Source organism: Balaenoptera musculus, chromosome 5 (assembly GCF_009873245.2).
Source record: "Balaenoptera musculus isolate JJ_BM4_2016_0621 chromosome 5, mBalMus1.pri.v3, whole genome shotgun sequence".
Taxonomy (NCBI): Eukaryota; Metazoa; Chordata; class Mammalia; order Artiodactyla; family Balaenopteridae; genus Balaenoptera; species Balaenoptera musculus.
The window spans coordinates 59,427,286-59,445,886 of record NC_045789.1 but is presented as its reverse complement, the minus strand read 5'-3'; the positions used below and the strand labels follow the sequence as shown (position 1 = coordinate 59,445,886).

Below are 18,601 nucleotides of genomic sequence, written 5' to 3'. Positions count from 1 at the left end.
TTGTTTCTTTTGTTTTTTAACACTAGGAATTAAGTTTCCCTTTAGCTTTATTCATAACAAGTGTTTGCTTCTTTCACTAGTCTCAGGATGTCTTATATAGCTTTCATAACTTGACTGTTCAGTCTTCTGGTGAAAGTTTAGCCGTATTATATTTTATTTTACTGTAACAGCTCTGTTGTAGAGAAGAAGAGCAAGGAACCCAGTCTGAAGGGAAAATTGCTTGCCCGCACAGGACATACCAATGCTTCATAAAACAGTTCAGCCCAGAGAAGGAGTCTGTTGAGTTAAATTGAATAATATTCACGTATACTATGAAGGTTGCTTCATCATACATAGGTAGACAATTCATCACTTCGGAGCCATTTTCTTGTAAGACCCAGAATTATGTCAGATTTTTCTCTGTGTTAGAACTTCCATGATGTAATTTCTACTTGGTGGCATCCTTCGTCAGGTGCTTGAATTGGAAATTTTATGACGGTTGTTAGAGATTACTACCCAGCCTAGAAAGGAATTTTGCAGCTGTTGACACGCACTTCTAGGGAGAAATCAGGAGAGTAGTAATTTATTTATATGGCCAAAATGAAGGTGCTGGGAGAAAGGTAGAGCCTTTCAGGTATGCAAAAGGAAGCAGAATTGGAAAATGACCTTTACTTATAAGAAAAGAAATGAAAGCAGTAGTCTGTCTCCCTTTCTCTCTCTTTTCCCTCCTGCTTCCTCCCACCCCTTCCTCCCTCTCTCTCTCTATACATAGATAGATAGAGAGATATAGTTATAGATATGGGACTGAATTGGATTAGATATTCTGTATCAATCAATCATTTGTTGTTATAAGTATTTCAATATAATTTCTAGCATTTATGTAGCACTTTGCAGTTAGCTGAACACTTTTGCACACAATAGCTCAGGGAATACTCACAACAGTCCATTGAATCATAGATAGTAGTATCAGTAATTTTAAGATGAACAAATATACTTGGAACCGTCAATCTAATGATGCAGTGACATTTCAAATAGTTGTTAGAAGAGAAACTCAAATCAAAATTCCTTAACCAGCTCATGGAGACTTCTTCCAAAGGCATTTTAATAACCTACTGAGAATTGCCTTATTTTGTAGACCTATGATTTAAATTAGAAATAAACCAACCAAATCAGCATATAGAAGAATGAGCTAGAAACAAAAGGAGAAAACAAAAGAAGTAAAGTTTGTAAAGTTTGATTTAAGGAAAGCAGTATTGTATTTGCTTAAATCTTGGAAATAAAAAAGAAATCAAGACTTTAAATGTTTAGAAGATATAAATTTTAATTTAAAAGTAGATTTAAAATTTTAGATTTTAGTAGAGAATAGAAGGGAAGTAGTGTGAAATTTGGTGCTGATTATGTACATATTGAATAGTTTAGAATAATTATAGGAAGCATGATACTGGGAGTGTTATTTGGAAAGCCTGAGCAGTAGGGGAAAGAATTTCCTGTTAAGAAGGATAATTTGAACAACGGATTTGGCAGGTACATATAGAGAATAAGTTTTATATTCAAGAGATAATAGTGAAAGGCAGAATTGAATATGTAGGTTAGGGTCATAGCTATAATTACAGTACATACATTACAGTACAGTTAAACCCTGTAAGGCTCATAATTAGCTAATTATTAAAAAGATATGGTAAACTATTACCCCAAAACACAAAGACGAATGACTCATGAATATGAATGTTAAATCACCTGTAACTCTGATAAATAACACTCTGATGATGTCTTGTTGTAAGCATTTCTCTCTCCTTAGAAATATCTTAGTACTGCAGCCCATTGCTATATCTAGATTCCAGGCTCACTATTATGATCAATAGATGTTTGGAGGAAGAAGCTGAATAATTGAATTACATCGCTACTCACCTAAGGTGAACAAGAAAATAGAAGCAGTTGAAATTGGTTAGAAACAATGCTTATTTAGTATTTTTATTAATTATAAATCAGTTTTGATCTCTGAAGGCATATATTGTTGAAATCTGATATTTTAATATTTATTTCAATTATAAGCTCCACAGATAATATGAAAACTCTGGTACCACCATCGTGAATACTTTACCTCTTACATGCTCATTATTTTTCCTTTTCTTCTTGCCTCATATTTACCCACAGCCAATATTCAGGAACTTTGATACTCTGATGGCCTTTGATGTTTGGAGACTACACATAAACATAGTGGAAATATTTTGATCATTTCAGTAGGTTGTGAAATATTAATTTTTATATTTCATGCTTGCCCACTAGGAAAGCAGAATCAAAGTGTTTAAATAGTAAAAGTATCTGAATATGAATTAGTTATGTGGACAATTTATGGCGATAATTTACATTACTTATGATGAACTTTTAATATTATTAATGATTAAAGCAACTCACATTTTAAAAAAAATTAGTGTCCCTCTTTTAAAAAAATGAAATCTGAATCAGATATGTAATTTTTAAAGAAGTTAAGAATGAAGTTTTTCTCTCTTTGAAGAAGGATAGAAAGAAAGAAGAACAAGATGTATTGGCCTCTTCGTTACTTCCTGCCCTGGAACCAAAATTACCTTTGAGACATCCTAAAATTGCATACAACAAAGTTTGAAAATGTGGTCTCAAGTAGAGATGGGTGTGGAGCATAAGGGGGATACCTTCCAAGTACAGATGATGTCACAACATTGTGGGGTATTTTTTCATAGTTAATTTGAAAGAAACCTTTCCCTTATGAATCTGGAGAAGAAAAGAGACATTCAGGATGTGAAGGCTATCTTCAGATATCTGAAGACAAATGCCTTCTAGGAGTAGCTTGATAGGTTTTGCACATAGCCCATTTGTATCAAATTTAGACAAGTGGGTGGAGAATGCCAGAGTACAGATATCACACCTTTTTCAACGTGAGGAAGAACTTGCTGCTTCAAATGGAATTGGGTGGCCCAAGAACAGAGTGAGTTTGTGATCACTGTCTCCTTGTGTGAAACTTGGAGATTTTTAGCAGGGATGCTCTAAGGGTTATTATGTATTGTGTGAGTTGAATGATTCTTTCCAGACTTGAGATTCAATGCTTTTAATGGAATACCAGACTTATAACAGTGGTGTTTACCTTGAAGATTTATTTTTAAAATAGCTTCAGGAAGAAAAATGAGATTTATATTTATACTTGAGTAAATATTTCCCCAGAATTTATATAGTACCTTAAGTATAACATATACAATATTTTTTAAAACAAAAATTATGATTCTGGCTCTGTTCTAACAACCCTTCTCCATGTGGGCAGTGTAACGTCCCCTCTACTTTTGCTTCCAGTGGTCGGTGACTCTGGTTTCCTTTGATAGAGATGGTCAGTTTAAAGGAGAGGCTGACCTATAGACATATAAGATAATCCAGCTTCATGGAACACCTTGGAGTCTAATCTCCTTTAATTTACGAGTAAAAGTCTACTTAACTTCCTGGTATTTTTATTTTCCTCAGTCTTACCACATGGAATTATTTTGTTCTTTGATCCAGATCTATTCTTTCTGGGTCCCTAGACTTTGCTTTCCGGTTATAGTTCAAACATTTTTGTCTGTTTCTTGTTTAAGCTGAGATTCTTTCATTTAATGCAGGCACTATTATATCTTTCAACTGATGGTGATTCCACTCTATATGCATTTTAAATCAATTATAATTCTCTGCCTACTCTAGCAATTGACCTTTCCTGAAATAATTGATCTCTGATTCAGTAGAGATCATTATTCCTATGTCTTTTTTCCTATCCTGCCCTAGTCTTTTTTTCCCAGGAGCTTTATTCAGTATCCTAAACAGATGGTTGATTGTCCCCAAACTAAAAGCCTTACCCTGGTTTACAAAGCCCATGATCTGGCTGTTGCTTACCTCTCTGATCTCATTCCAGATTACTCTTCTCCCAGTCTACTACACACAGCTTCATTGGCCATTGTGCTATTTCTTGATCAGACCAAGGTGGTTCCAACCTGAGGCCTTTGCAGCAGACTGGAATGCTCTTTACTCCTGATTTTTGTATGACTAGCAACTACCAATATTTTGAGATCTCAGTTTAAATTTTACTCCCATAGATATGTCTTCCATAAAAACCTAAACAGAGTAGCCTTTACATATTACCCTACTTAAACTTTCTATGGTTTACTCATATCTATATTGTGTTAAAATTGTTTATGTATTTGCATTATTCTCCATCTCCCGCACAAGAATGGGTGATTTATTAAAGTAGGTATGTTATCTGTTTTGTTCACCAAAATCTCCAGCACCTAGAAAAGGACCTGGCATATAATGGGAACTCAAAACATATTTGTTGAATGAATGAACAAGTAAAATGCATGTTCCATCACCCCGAATGTCCTTATATGTTAATTTGGCTGAGGGTAAAATCTTTCAACTTTATTATACCTGAAGCTTGCAAGATAAATAATAGCTTTATAATCTTTTCCTAATTTCCTTCCATAGAGCAGTAAAAAAGGTGTTAGGAAAAACATACCTGTATATATTCATGTAAAAATAATCAAAAATTAGTCACATTGTCATTTTGGATAACAAAGAGAATGATATTTTGGAAGTTAAAAGATCAGAAAAGATGCCACTGGAGGTCATTATTTAGACATTTTAATTTTCACAGCTTTTTTAGTCTTAAAACTTGTTTCCTTCTTTGACACCTTTTCATTCACATGAACTATCAAAATAGCACTCAGGTTACCTCTTGCCTAGATATTTTAGTACACACACTTTATAATGAGTTTAAATAAAAATGTTGTTTAAGGGTGATGCCTTCAAGTTATATTCTAAACTTTTTCATTGTAGATGGATTGTTTGACAGATTTCTTAATATAATTTTTGTTTTCTATAAGAGCTGTATCATTTGTTGTGATTTGGAGGAGAACATGTTTTTCACTCTTAATTTGCAAATATTTTATATATCGAGAAATTGTAGCGCTACTTTATAAACTTCCAGTGTTAGAAAGATGATCTAAAATTCTCTTGCTTTATCGAATTTCTTAGTTTCTCTCCTGACTATTGAATGGTAGCCCTATGGCATTATTATCATGTTTTTAATATGCATGTTATAATATGTTAAAAATAATTATGTAAAGCAAAATCTTCTTCCTTGTAAAGTCTTTTTCTTTCTGTTAATAGGAACATTTTCATTATCACTCCTATTTATTACACTAGTTGCAATTAGTGTAGAGAAATATGTATCTGTACCAATTCACCAAAAAACCAAAATCCTGTACTTATATCGTTCTGTTTTTCATATCATATAATGTATGACTGTTTTGTGAATATTAAAAAATAGTCATGTGTGTGCAATTTTATTTTTTCATTATTATCTTGGTCTTCCATATTTATTCATTTATGTAATATGTACCATTTGTCAGTAAAATCACTGTGTATGTAAATGGCAAAAATGTATGTATATCCTTTTCACCCTAATGTCCATCACAGACCTTAATACAGCATCTTTCCAAAAAGGTTAATTGACCTGAAACATATAAATAAATATAAAACAATCCATGTAAGTGTAACAGTACAACAAACGAAACTAATAAAAAGAAAACCTCTCTGAAAGTTTCTTCACCCATTACTTTATCAAGCTTTTCGTGTGTAAATATTTAGTTCAGTAACCAGTATTTTTATTGACACAGATATTAGTGCCCATAAATTATAACAGAATGCTGTGAATCTTTAACAAATATAAATAATCTTTATATTTTTTCAGGTAGCTTTCTCTGCTTTCAATAATTATATTTAATTTTCTAATCATTGTTAGGAATTAGGATAAAGGTTTTGGCTTACTTAAGATCGTGATTAACTAGGACAGAGTTACGCAGTCAGTATCACACTAGCGACTAGGAGATACGATGTCCTCAGCTCCAGGGTTGTTTGTGGGGCCTGGGGTGGTGGAGTCCTGGGCCTATGGCCTGCAGCAGAGAGCAGCCTGGGAATAGCCCCTAGCAGGGCTCCTCTGAGGCCGGCCTGAGCTGAGCGGAGTCTGATGGTGCACCCTGCGGTCCCCGCAGGTGGCAAGCACAGTGAGCGACATCCAGCCCTTGCTGCTCCACTACGACATGCTGAGCGCAGCCCAGGAGGCGCTCTACCTCCCAGACATCTCCTTCAGCAGCCAGCTGCGGAGCGCGCCACTGCTCATCGTGGACAAGGGCCCCGTGGAGCTGCCAGAGGAGTTCGTGGTCCAGGTGCCCAAGGAGCTCAGATCTCAGCCCAAGGTGCGGCCAGCGGTGGGGAAAGAGGGCTGGGGGTGGCTGGGCAGGGGCTCCTGGGAGGCTCAGCCGCAGGCAGTGGCCCAAATGTGTCTTCTCATATCCTTAGTCTCTGCATCCACTCATAGTGGCTGATGTTTGCCCCCGCTGATATCCTGATCTGTTGTTGAACAACGCATGCTTGTTCTGCATTAGAGCCTCATCACTATCTCAGAACGTTTGACTTTAAATTTCTGATTGCGTTTGAAATATCTTCGCATTATCACAGGAAGTTTACAATTACTCTTAGTGACAATGTCAATGGTTGTAAAATTTGAATGGTTGTGAAAGACACGTTTTAACATTTCTGATCATCTGCTTGTTTGAAATAAAATTCACATCAGTGGAAACTACCAAGATTTTTGAGGCGATTATGGTGAAAACATCTTGGTTAGGAATTGTGTATAGTCATCTAAAGCATAAAACCTGATAGAAAAGTGATTTTTACACAAGCCACCTACTTTTCTTATGAAAATGTTGGAAAGTGCTTTATTTATAATATTATCTCTGCAGCTGGCAAGTACAGTGAATGACATCCAGCCCTTGAAGTTCCAGTGAGGAATATTATACAATATTTGCACAAAATTCAATACTGTTCTTTTCCTCAATACTTTGTATATATATTTTTTACCTTTATGTAATGTTTAGGCAATGTAATTTTTCTTTTTACTCACCAAACTCAATTCAGACACTCTTATCCCTCTAATTTCCCTCAGGGAATATAATATGTATAATGTAATATAATATAATATAACATAACATAATATACAAGCATTATATAATATTTATATATTTATTAAGTATTTATATAATTATATAAATATTATATTTGTAATTTTCTTTGTGTCTGCAGCATGAAAAAGGCTGAGAAGCATTTGGCAGACGGAACCATGGGTATCAAGCCTTGTTCCAAAACACACTCACCTCTCCTATAGCCTAATTTAATAATTATACAGGAAATACTGGCAAAGGAACATGAAATGCCACTATATTAGCTGAGCTTATCTTCTAAGCCCCGTTACAGAACTCCCTGGTAAAATAAGTTGGAATACTGTGTTTTAGTTCAGGGACTAAGGTTGATGCATCACCCTTTGATCAATTTGAGATTTAAGAGACCTGTGAAATTTAAACCTAACTCTTCAATTACTGCAGCCACATAAAAAGAGTAAGTGTGTGGTGACTTTGGCACTCACAGTGGCTCTGTCCACTGAGTCACATTGTTCAATCAGTGGGCTAGAATCTTTCAGTTCAGATTCACATTTCTTCCCTAGTGGTGATGATTGGGGGGCAGTGGTGGTGGGTAAGTGCATATGTTTCTACAGAAGCATGTAGAATTGACTCCAGTGTGTTCGGAAAAATCAGGGAAAATGTATGGTAAACATTCTTTAAGAACTACATTTTTTTCTTTTCTGTTTTGCTTTGCATTACCGTTTCAAACCTGAAATTCTCTAAATTGGGTGCAGTTACATTTTTCACAAAATGTGCTTCAGCAGTCACAAAGTTTTCATCATAATATTGGCTTTTGATTTATATTGTAAAATAGTAATATGAAATTAATATTATTTAATTTACCCAATGCATATATGTTCATCAGTTTCTAGTACTAGTGAAGAAGAAACCTAGAAATGAATTTTAATTTTTGAGTAGATGTTATAAATGTTTAAATCAGCAACTATAACATAAACACACACACACACATAAACACCTGCTGACAATTCTGTCTTGTGACAAAAATTTAGAATACCAGTCAATTAGAATAGTTTTTCCTATAGTACTTTTACTAAAACGTTGGCTGAATTTTTACATTCCGCCACTTTTATAGCTTAATAAGATTTTTCTATATTACTGGCTTTTACTTTTTGCCACGTATGTGGCAGATTACAGTGTAGTAATGGGATTAAGTCACGTTTTTCTATCAACTTACAAATAGGAAAATTGTATTCTATTCTGTTTTGGACAAAGACAAAAATGAGGGTACAAGGCAACCTTTACGTGATCTTGTAAATGAAGACTGATGTAAATGTCATGTGATTTAAAAGGAACCTACAGAATCATGTTAATCTGTTATGATGAGGCCATACTTTTTGAAAGTTGCTTTTGTGTAAAAGTAATTTTATCAGTGAGATAGAGAACAACTGAAGGTCATCTTCAAATGCTCCCTATAGAAAGAATAAAGAAAGCAAAGTAAATATTACAGGGGCATACTCTTTCTTGATATAGAAGATGGTACATACAGCTAGAACACTTGGACAGTTATTAAAAATGAAATTAAAATGGGAGATACCACATTACCTTGAGCTCTTCGAATTCAAAAGACATGAAGAATTCAAACTAGAAAATGTCAATGAACTCCAGCTTCCTTCCTTCCTCCCCCTGTCTTTCTAAAACAAAAACAACAGTATGTTATAGAAACAAGATAATTTAAGATATAGAAAAATCAGAAAAAAATGGAAATAATGAAGACTGATATTAATGCAATCTTTGATTGGAAAATAAAATTGATATTACTTTAAAAAAGTTAACCTCTATTTGTTCTATTGATAGCCAAACAAGCAAATAGAAACCCAACACACACAGCCTTAACAACATAACAAAAACCCTTTTATTTGTTTGAAATTAAACTTTGCCCGTTTTTCCCCCTTTACATTCATTTGACTCCAGATAGCTAATAGCAGTTCTTGAGAGTTAATGAGTGTTTGGATTCACAGGAATTAGGACTTCACAGTAGAGCAGCAAAGCATAAAGAATTAAAAAACATTGTTCTCAGAAGACCTGTTTCTCTCTAGCGTACTAAGGCAGAAGGAAGTCTGAGGGCAGATTGCACAGTTAATGACTAGATATCACGACATTTCCTTGAAACTAAAGGAATGTTGATGTGTTTTTTATCAGCATTTTCCTTGCTTTAATTGTGATTTTCATGCAGATGCTTAAAAAGTTCATTGAGATGATCTACAGATAACCCTCCTGCAAGCCATACATACAGTGTGCAGGGCTCATACAAGTGTTCTCTCAGAGTACAGCTAAAGCATTTCAGTCCTGACAAGTCATAAAAACTCGACCCTGTGCTCATTTTTTTTTTTAACATCTTTATTGGAGTATAATTGTTTACAATGGTGTGTTAGTTTCTGCTTTATAACAAAGTGAATCAGCTATACATATACATAGATCCCCATATCTCCTCCCTCTTGCCTCTCCCTCCCACCATGCCTATCCCACCCCTGTAGGTGGTCACAAAGCATGGAGCTGATCTCCCTGTGATATGCGGCTGCTTCCCACTAGCTATCTGTTTTACATTTGTTATTATATATAAGTCCATGCCACTCTCTCACTTCGGCCCAGCTACCCTTCCCACTCCCCATGTCCTCAAGCCCGTGCTCTACGTCTGCGTCTTTATTCCTGTCCTGACCCTAGGTTCTTCAGAACGATTTATTTTTTAGATTCCGTATATATGTGTTAGCATACCATATTTGTTTTTCTCTTTCTGACTTACTTCACTCCGTATGAGAGACTCTAGGTCCATCCACCTCACTACAAATAACTCAATTTCGTTTCTTTTTATGGCTGAGTAATATTCTATTGTATATATGTGCCACATCTTCTTTATCCATTCATCTGTTGATGGACACTTAGGTTGCTTCCATGTCCTGGCTATTGTAAATAGAGCTGCAATCAACACTGTGGTACATGACTCTTTGAATTATGGTTTTCTCAGGGTATATGCCCAGTAGTGGGATCGCTGGGTTGTATGGTAGCTCTAATTTTAGTTTTTTAGGGAACCTCCATACTGTTCTCTGTAGTGGCTGTATCAATTTACATTCCAACCAACAGTGCAAGAGGGTTCCCTTTTCTCCACACTCTCTCCAGCATTTATTGTTTGTAGATTTTTTGATGATGGCCATTCTGACTGATGTGAGGTGATACCTAATTGTAGTTTTGATTTGCATTTCTCTAATGATTAGTGATGTTGAGCATCCTTTCATGTGTTTGTTGGCAATCTGTATATCTTCTTTGGAGAAATGTCTATTTAGGTCTTCTGCCCATTTTTGGATTGGGTTGTTTGTTTTTTTGATATTGAGCTGCATGAGCTGCTTGTAAATTTTGGAGGTTAATCCTTTGTCAGTTGCTTCATTTGCAAATATTTTCTCCAATTCTGAGGGTGGTCTTTTCATCTTGTTTATGGTTTCCTTTGCTGTGCAAAAGCTTTTAAGTTTCATTAGGTCCCAATTGTTTATTTATTTTTATTTCCATTTCTCTCGGAGGTGGGTCAAAAAGGATCTTGCTGTGATTTATGTCATAGAGTGTTCTGCCTATGTTTTCCTCTAAGAGTTTTACAGTGTCTGACCTTATATTTACGTCTTTAATCCATTTTGAGTTTATTTTTGTGCCTGGTATTAGGGAGTTTTCGAATTTCCTTCTTTTACATGTAGCTGTCCGGTTTTCCCATCACCACTTATTGAAGAGGCTGTCTTTTCTCCATTGTATATTCTTGCCTCCTTTATCAAAAATAAGCTGACCATAGGTGCATGGGTTGATCTCTGGGCTTTCTATCCTGTTCAATTGATCGATATTTCTGTTTTTGTGCCAGTACCATACTGTCTTGATTACTGTAGCTTTGTAGTATAGTCTGAAGTCTGGGAGCCTGATTCCTCCAGCTCCATTTTTCTTTCTCAAGATTGCTTTGTCTACTCGGGGTGTTTTGTGTTTCCATACAAATTGTGCAAGTTTTTGTTCTAGTTCTGTGAAGAATGCCATTGGTAGTTTGGTAGGGATTGCATTGAATCTGTAGATCGCTTTGGGTAGTATAGTCATTTTCACAATGTTGATTCTTCCAATCCAAGAACATGGTATATCTCTCCATCTCTTTGTATCACCTTTAATTTCTTTCATCAGTGTCTTATTGTTTTTTGCATACAGATTTTTTGTCTCCTTAGGTAGGTTTATTCCTAGGTATTTTATTCTGTTTGTTGCAATGGTAGATGGAAGTGTTTCCTTAATTTCTCTCAGATTTTTCACCATTAGTGTATAGGAATGCAAGAGATTTCTATGCCTTAATTTTGTGTCCTGCTACTTTACCAAATTCATTGATTAGCTCTAGTAGTTTTCTAGTAGCCTCTTTAGGATTCTCTATGTATAGTATCATGTCATCTGCAAACAGTGACATCTTTAGTTCTTCTTTTCCAATTTGGATTTCTTTTATTTCTTTTTCTTCTCTGATTGCTGTGGCTAAAAATTCCAAAACTATGTTGATTAATAGTGGTGAGAGTGGACAGCCTTGTCTTGTTCCTGATCTTAGAGGAAATGGTTTCAGTTTTTTACCATTGAGAATGATGTTGGCTGTGGGTTTATCATATATGGCCTTTATTATGTTAAGGTAAGTTCTCTCTATGCCTACTTTCTGGGGGGTTTTTATCATAAATTGGTGTTGAATTTTGTCGAAAGCTTTTTCTGCATCTATTGACATGATCATATGGTTTTTCTCCTTCAATTTGTTAATATGGTGTATCACATTGATTGATTTGTGTATATTGAAGAATCCTTGCATTCTAGGGTTAAACCCCACTTGATCGTGGTGTATGATCCTTTCAATGTGTTGTTGGATTCTGTTTGCCAGTATTTTGTTGAGGATTTTTGCATCTATCTTCATCAGTGATATTGGCCTGTAGTTTTCTTTCTTTGTGACATCTTTGTTTGGTTTTGGTATCAGGGTGATGGTGGCCTCGTAGAATGAGTTTTGGAGTGTTCCTCCCTCTGCTATATATTGAAAGAGTTTGAGAAGGATACGTGTTAGCTCTTCTCTAAATGTTTGATAGAATTCGCCTGTGAATCCATCTGGTCCTGGGCTTTTGTTTGTTGGAAGCTTTTTAATCACAGTTTCAATTTCAGTGCTTGTGATTGGTCTGTTTATATTTTCTATGTCTTCCTGGTTCAGCATTGGAAGGTTGTGCTTTTCTAAGAATCTGTCCATTTTTTCCAGGTTGTCCATTTTATTGGCATAGAGTTGCTTGTAGTAATCTCTCATGATCCTGTGTATTTCTGCAATGTCAGTTGTTCCTTCTCCTTTTTCATTTCTAATTCTGTTGATTTGAATCTTCTCCCTTTTTTTCTTGATGAGTCTGGCTAATGGTTTATCAATTTTGTTTATCTTCTCAAAGAACCAGCTTTTAGTTTTCTTGATCTTTGCTGTCATTCCCTTCATGTCTTTATCGCTTCTTTCTTTTCTGGTCTTTATGATTTCTTTCCTTCTGCTAACTTTGGGGATTTTTGTTCTTCTTTCTCTAATTGCTTTAGATGTAAGGTTAAGTTGTTTATTTGAGATGTTTCTTGTTTCTTGAGGTAGGATTGTGTTGCTGTAACCATCCCTCTTAGAACTGCTTTTGCTGCATCCCATAGGTTTTAGGTCATCATGTTTTCATTGTCATTTTTTTCTCGGTACTTTTTGATTTCCTCTTTGTTTCCTTCAGTGATCTCTCGGTTATTTAGTAGTTTATTGTTTAGCCTCCATGTGTTTGTATTTTTTACGGATTTTTTCCTGTAATTGATATCTAATCTCATAGCGTTGTGCTTGGAAAAGATACTTGGTATGATTTCAGTTTTCTTAAATTTACCGAGGCTTGATTTGTGACCCAAGTTATGATCTATCCTGGAGAAAGTTTGATGAGCACTTGAGAAGAAAGTGTATTCTATTGTTTTTGGATGGAATGTCCTATAGATATCAATTAAGTCCATCTGCTTTAATGTACCATTTAAAGCTTTTGTTTCCTTATTTATTTTCATTTTGGATAATCTGTCCATTGGTGAAAATGGGGTGTTAAAGTCCCCTACTATGATTGTGTTACTCTCGATTTCCCCTTTTATGGCTGTTACATTTGCCTTATATATTGAGGTGCTCCTATGTTGGGTGCATAAATATTTACAATTGTTATATCTTCTTCTTGGATAGATCCCTTGATCATTATGTAGTGTCCTTCTTTGTCTCTTGTAATAGTCTTTTTATTTTAAAGTCTATTTTGTCTGATATGAGAATGGCTACTCCAGCTTTCTTTTGATTTCCATTTGCATCGGATATCTTTTTCCATCCCCTCACTTTCAGTCTGTATGTGGCTGTAGGTCTGAAGTGGGTCTCTTATAGACAGCATATATATGGGTCTTGTTTTTGTATCCATTCAGCCAGTCTATGTCTTTTGGTTGGAGCATTTAATCCATTTACATTTAAGGTAGTTATCGATATGTATGTTCCTCTGACCATTTTCTTAATTGTTTTGGGTTTGTTGTTGTAGGTCTTTTCCTCCTCTTTTGTTTCCTGCCTAGAGAGGTTCCTTTAGCATTTGTTGTAAAGCTGGTTTGGTGGTGCTGAATTCTCTTAGCTTTTGCTTGTCTGTAAAGGTTTTAATTTCTCCATCGAATCTGAATGAGATCCTTGCTGTGTAGTGTAATCTTGGTTGTAGGCGTTTTCCCTTTCAGCACTTTAAATATATCCTGCCGCTACCTTCTGGCTTGCAGAGTTTCTGCTGAAAGATCAGCTGTTAACCTGATGGGGATTCCTTTGTATGTTATTTGTTGCTTTTCCCTTTTTGGTTTTAATATTTTTTCTTTGTATTTAATTTTTGATAGTTTGATTAACAAGTGTCTTGGCGTGTTTTTCTTTGGATTTATCCTGTATGTGGCTCTCTGTGCTTCCTGGACTTGATTGACTATTTCCTTTCCCATATTAGGGAAGTGTTCAACTATAATCTCTTCAAATATTTTCTCAGTCCCTTTCTTTTTCTCTTCTTCTTTTGGGACCCATATAATTCGAATGTTGGTGTGTTTAATGTTGTCCCAGACGTCTCTGAGACTGTCCTCAATGCTTTTCATTCTTTTTTGTTTATTTTGCTGTGTGGTAGTTATTTCCACTATTTTATCTTCCAGCTCACTTATCCGTTCTTCTGCCTCAGTTATTCTGCTATTGATTTCTTCTAGAGAATTTTTAATTTTATTTACTGTGTTGTTCATCATTGTTTGCTTGCTCTTTAGTTCTTCGAGGTCCTTGTTAAACATTTCTTGTATTTTTCTCCATTTTATTTCCAAGATTTTGGATCAACTTCACTGTCATTACTCTGAATTCTTTTTCAGGGAGACTTCCTGTTTCCTCTTCATTTATTTGGTCTGGTGGGTTTTTACCTTGCTCCTTCATCTTCTGTGTGTTTCTCTGTCTTCTCGTTTTGCTTAACTTACTGTATTTGGGGTCTCCTTTGCGCAGGCTGCAGGTTCGTAGTTCCCTTTGTTTTTGGTGTCTGCCTCCATTGGCTAAAGTTGGTTCAGTGGGTTGTGTACGCTTCTTGGTGGAGGGGACTGGTGCCTGTGTTCTGGTGGATGAGACTGGATCTTGGCTTTTCGGTGGGCAGGACCGCGTTCGGTGGTGTGTTTTGGGGTGTCTGTGACCTCATTATGATTTTCGGCAGCCTCTCTGGTAATGGGTGGGGTTGTGTTCCTGTTTTGCTAGTTGTTTGACATAGGGTGTCCAGCACTGTAGCTTGCTGGTCGTTGAGTAGAGCTGGGTCTTAACGTTGAGATGGAGATCTCTGGGAGAGCTTTTGCCATTTGATATTACGTGGAGCTGGGAGGTCACTGGTCAACCAGTGTCCTGAACTCGGCTCTCCCACCTCAGAGGCACAGACCTGGCACCCGGCCAGAACAACAAGACCCTGTCACCCACACGGCCAGCTACGTGGGGAGTTTCTTGCCTTTTGGTAAGTCTGAGGTCTTCTGCCAGCATTCAGTAGGTGTTCTATGGGAGTTGTTCCACATGTAGATGTATTTCTTTCTTTTTTTTTTTTTTTTAAACATCTTTATTGAAGTATAATTGCTTTACAATGGTGTGTTAGTTTCTGCTTTATAACAAAGTGAATCAGTTATACATATACATATGTTCCCGTATCTCTTCCCTCTTGCATCTCCCTCCCTCCCATCCTCCCTATCCCACCCCTCTAGGTGGTCACAAAGCACCGAGCTGATCTCCCTGTGCTATGCGGCTGCTTCCCACTAGCTATCTATTTTACATTTGGTAGTGTATATATGTCCATGCCACTCTCTCATCCTGTCACATCTCACCCCTCCCCCTCCCCATATCCTCAAGTCTATTCTCTAGTAGGTCTGTGTCTTTATTCCCGTCTTGCCACTAGGTTCTTCATGACCTTTTTTTTCCCCCTTAGATTCCATATATATGTGTTAGCATACTGTATTTGTTTTTCTCTTTCTGACTTACTTCACTCTGTATGACAGACTCTAACTCCATCCACTTCATTACAAATACCTCCATTTCATTTCTTTTTATGGCTGAGTAATATTCCATTGTATATATGTGCCACATCTTCTTTATCCATTCATCCGATGATGGACACTTAGGTTGCTTCCATGTTGTAGATGTATTTCTGATATATTTGTGGGGAGGAAGGTGATCTCCACGTCTTACTCCTCTGCCATCTTGAAGGTCTCCAGCTATTCTCGCTGGCCAAAACATCTTCTCATGCCATTTACAATAGCCATTTCTGCCTCTCTCCGAGGGCTTCACCGCTGCGAGGCTCATGGCTTTGCTCCTGTCTCTTTAAATGGTGGGGCCAGCTGGTCCTGTGGTCATTTTTAAGCGTACATTTTGCAAGAGCCAAAATGCTTTTACAAGGGGCCTGTGTATTCTCTCAATCCTATTGGTGAATCGCATCCAACTCTGCCATCACTTTTTTTTTCATTTTCTCCCATTCTTGGGTTTTTGTGTTTATAGATTAGAATGTTTTTATGATAATTAAAGCAAGGAGAAATTCCATTTGGTTTTTTATTGCATTACACAAATATCAGCCTTTAAAATTAGTCTGAATTATTAAATACTGGTGGTTCCTTCATTCATCCTTGCCCTCACTTATTTTTTCAACTTCAATTGAGCGCCGATGCATGCTGGGTACTGCACTAAGTGGCAGGAAGACAATGATGGAGAACTTACAATCTTCGATCTCTCAGTCAGTATTGGGAGTCAAAAATTGTACAGTGTGGCAAACATTTGCTAGAGGATACCTCTTCCCTGCACCCAAGGAGACAAGAGCTTTGTTTGTAAAATGGTGATTAACATATGCCTTTGTGTGTGTAAGGTGTGTGTTTGTGTGTGTGTGTGTGTATTTGAGGGGCAGTACTAACTGTAAGAGCACTATTTTAAGAATACATAATTCTTATGGAAATCTAAGGACACTCTTGAGTATTGGACCTTGGTTTATCAGTTAATGATGCCAAGTGTTTGTTTTTTTTTTTTCTTTCCTGTGGGCCTAGTTCTTCTCTGATTCTTCTCTTACTTTCCAACAGCTTTCTTTGCTCATTAACATTGTAAGTTACCGCCAGCCTTAATTGTATACCACTGCTCTTAGCCACAGCACTAACCAGCAACTGGCACTTGTTGTCTTGCCTTTTGGTTTGAATTTCCAAAAAGAGAATTTAATCCTCATTGGGTAAGCCCAATGTCCCTGATTTAGTTATTCGTGTCACTGGCCATCTCATGACCTAGGCCCACATAGAAGCTAGTTTGTGTAACAAAGAAGTAATACTGAGAATACTTTTTATAAAAATGAGTATAAAGTACTATGGAGCATGTAGAGAGATGTCAACCCAGTCTTGGAGGATCAGAGAAGATGCTTCTGAAGAAAAATGCATTTAAGCTGGGACCCAACAGTCAAGTATTAGTTAGCCAAGCATAGACGTAGAAGAAAGATACTATTATAGATAGAAAACAGTAGCACAAAGACCTAGTTCAATATGATTGGAACTTAACATGTCCGAAGGATAATTTCTAGTTGTCAGTCCAGAAATCATCTGGAGAAGATCAGGATGGCATGATATAATGTTATGTGGAGTTCAGAATTTCTCTTATGGCAGTAAGGGAAAAATTAAGTTAATCTTAGAGGAATTAAGGGAGGAATGACCTGCCACCTCCATTTGAAGAATAAACTAGGGCTTCAAGACTGGAAATGGGAGGTTAGTCTATTGATTGAGATAAAAAATGATGGTGGCCCTGACTCTAGGAGTGAGTGACATTAGTGATAATGAGGACCAATTGACAGGAGTTAGAGATTCATTGGATAAGTGAGTAAGACAAAGGGAAAACCCAAAGAGTACCCCCCCCAGTTTCTGGCTTGAAAGGTTGTACGAAGAATGATCGTCTCACTGAGATAAGAAAGACAAGAGGAGGCACAGAGTGTTGGTAAGGAATGGTGGTGGTGTTACCCAAACATTTACAAATGATTTCTTCAACATACTCCTTTGAATAGAAACCCAACTTTCTGGTCCCAAATTTAAGAACACAACTTAAATATAATTCATAAATCTGTAAAAACATAGTTAAAAATGATGCTTGTTGAGCATGTTATTGGCATTAAAAAGAACAAAAATTATTATCATTCATTGTTAGGATTCCATTTTGGCTTAAGTGTGATAAGATTCTGCCACAAAAGATCATCTCCTAGGCTTTTCATTCAGTCCTTCCATCTACTTCCCAGTAATACCTAGTAGGGCTGTAGTGGAGCCAAGATTAGATTTGATTTTGAGCTCTCCTGTGTTCCCATGAAACAGCTGAAAGAATTCTTACTATATATGTTTTTTTCCAATGTATATTTTTCAGTACTATGGCAAGGAGACAAATTGAATAAGGTTAAGACAGTTGATCTGTAGGCCTAAGTATATCGGGCATTCATTCAGTTCTTAGTACGATGTTCCATGTCAAAATTTGGAAAGAAGCAGGAGACTAGTCTGCTCATATTTGGGCTCATTAACAGTGTAACATAGCACACAGTTTAATAAAATAATAACAAAAATAATCTTCATGTGTCTTTTGAGAATGCCTCAGAAACGAATCTTTATTAATACTCTTGCCTAATTAAAACTGATTTTTAAAATAGAATATCGCATGATGCCCTTGTTAAGTGATGCTTTATCTTAAGGAAATGTTTAATGTTCTCATTGGTTAAGAGTCTAGAAAAATAAAAGCTGCACTCCAAAAAAGTAAACACTTTTAAATTCATAGATCCAAGGCCACAGTTGCAGAACTCACCTAACTGTACATATGAAGGCATTATAATAAGCTGATAGAGGCAGGGAAAGGGTGGCAAAAGCTCATTTATTGGAATAATTATAAGACAGTGATTTGTGAATGGAGCCAAGTCTTTAGTATACCATGAACTTACCAACATGATAGGGCGGGTCATGGACACTGGACTAAATAAAGAGCAGGAATGCTTTAAAACCTATGAGCCAAAACACATACATCCAGTAAATAAGATTAGTAGACAACACATTTTTCTCTTGCCTCAAACTACCTCTCCACATGC

At 36.3% G+C, this 18,601-nt stretch overlaps 1 protein-coding gene across 9 annotated transcripts in view; it reads left to right on the top strand.

Moving 5' to 3' along the window:
* The window catches only part of ADGRL3 (adhesion G protein-coupled receptor L3), an 851,742-nt gene that overhangs the window by 304,617 nt on the left and 528,524 nt on the right, over positions 1-18,601 (top strand). For 6 of the 9 annotated variants that reach the window (XM_036853248.1, XM_036853247.1, XM_036853253.1 and 3 more), the window contains exon 4: positions 6,024-6,227. The exons of the other annotated variants lie outside the window; for them this stretch is intronic. In XM_036853248.1, coding sequence (XP_036709143.1) covers positions 6,024-6,227 — 204 coding nt within the window. The remainder of the gene's footprint in view (positions 1-6,023; positions 6,228-18,601) is intronic. 9 annotated transcript variants of the gene reach the window in all.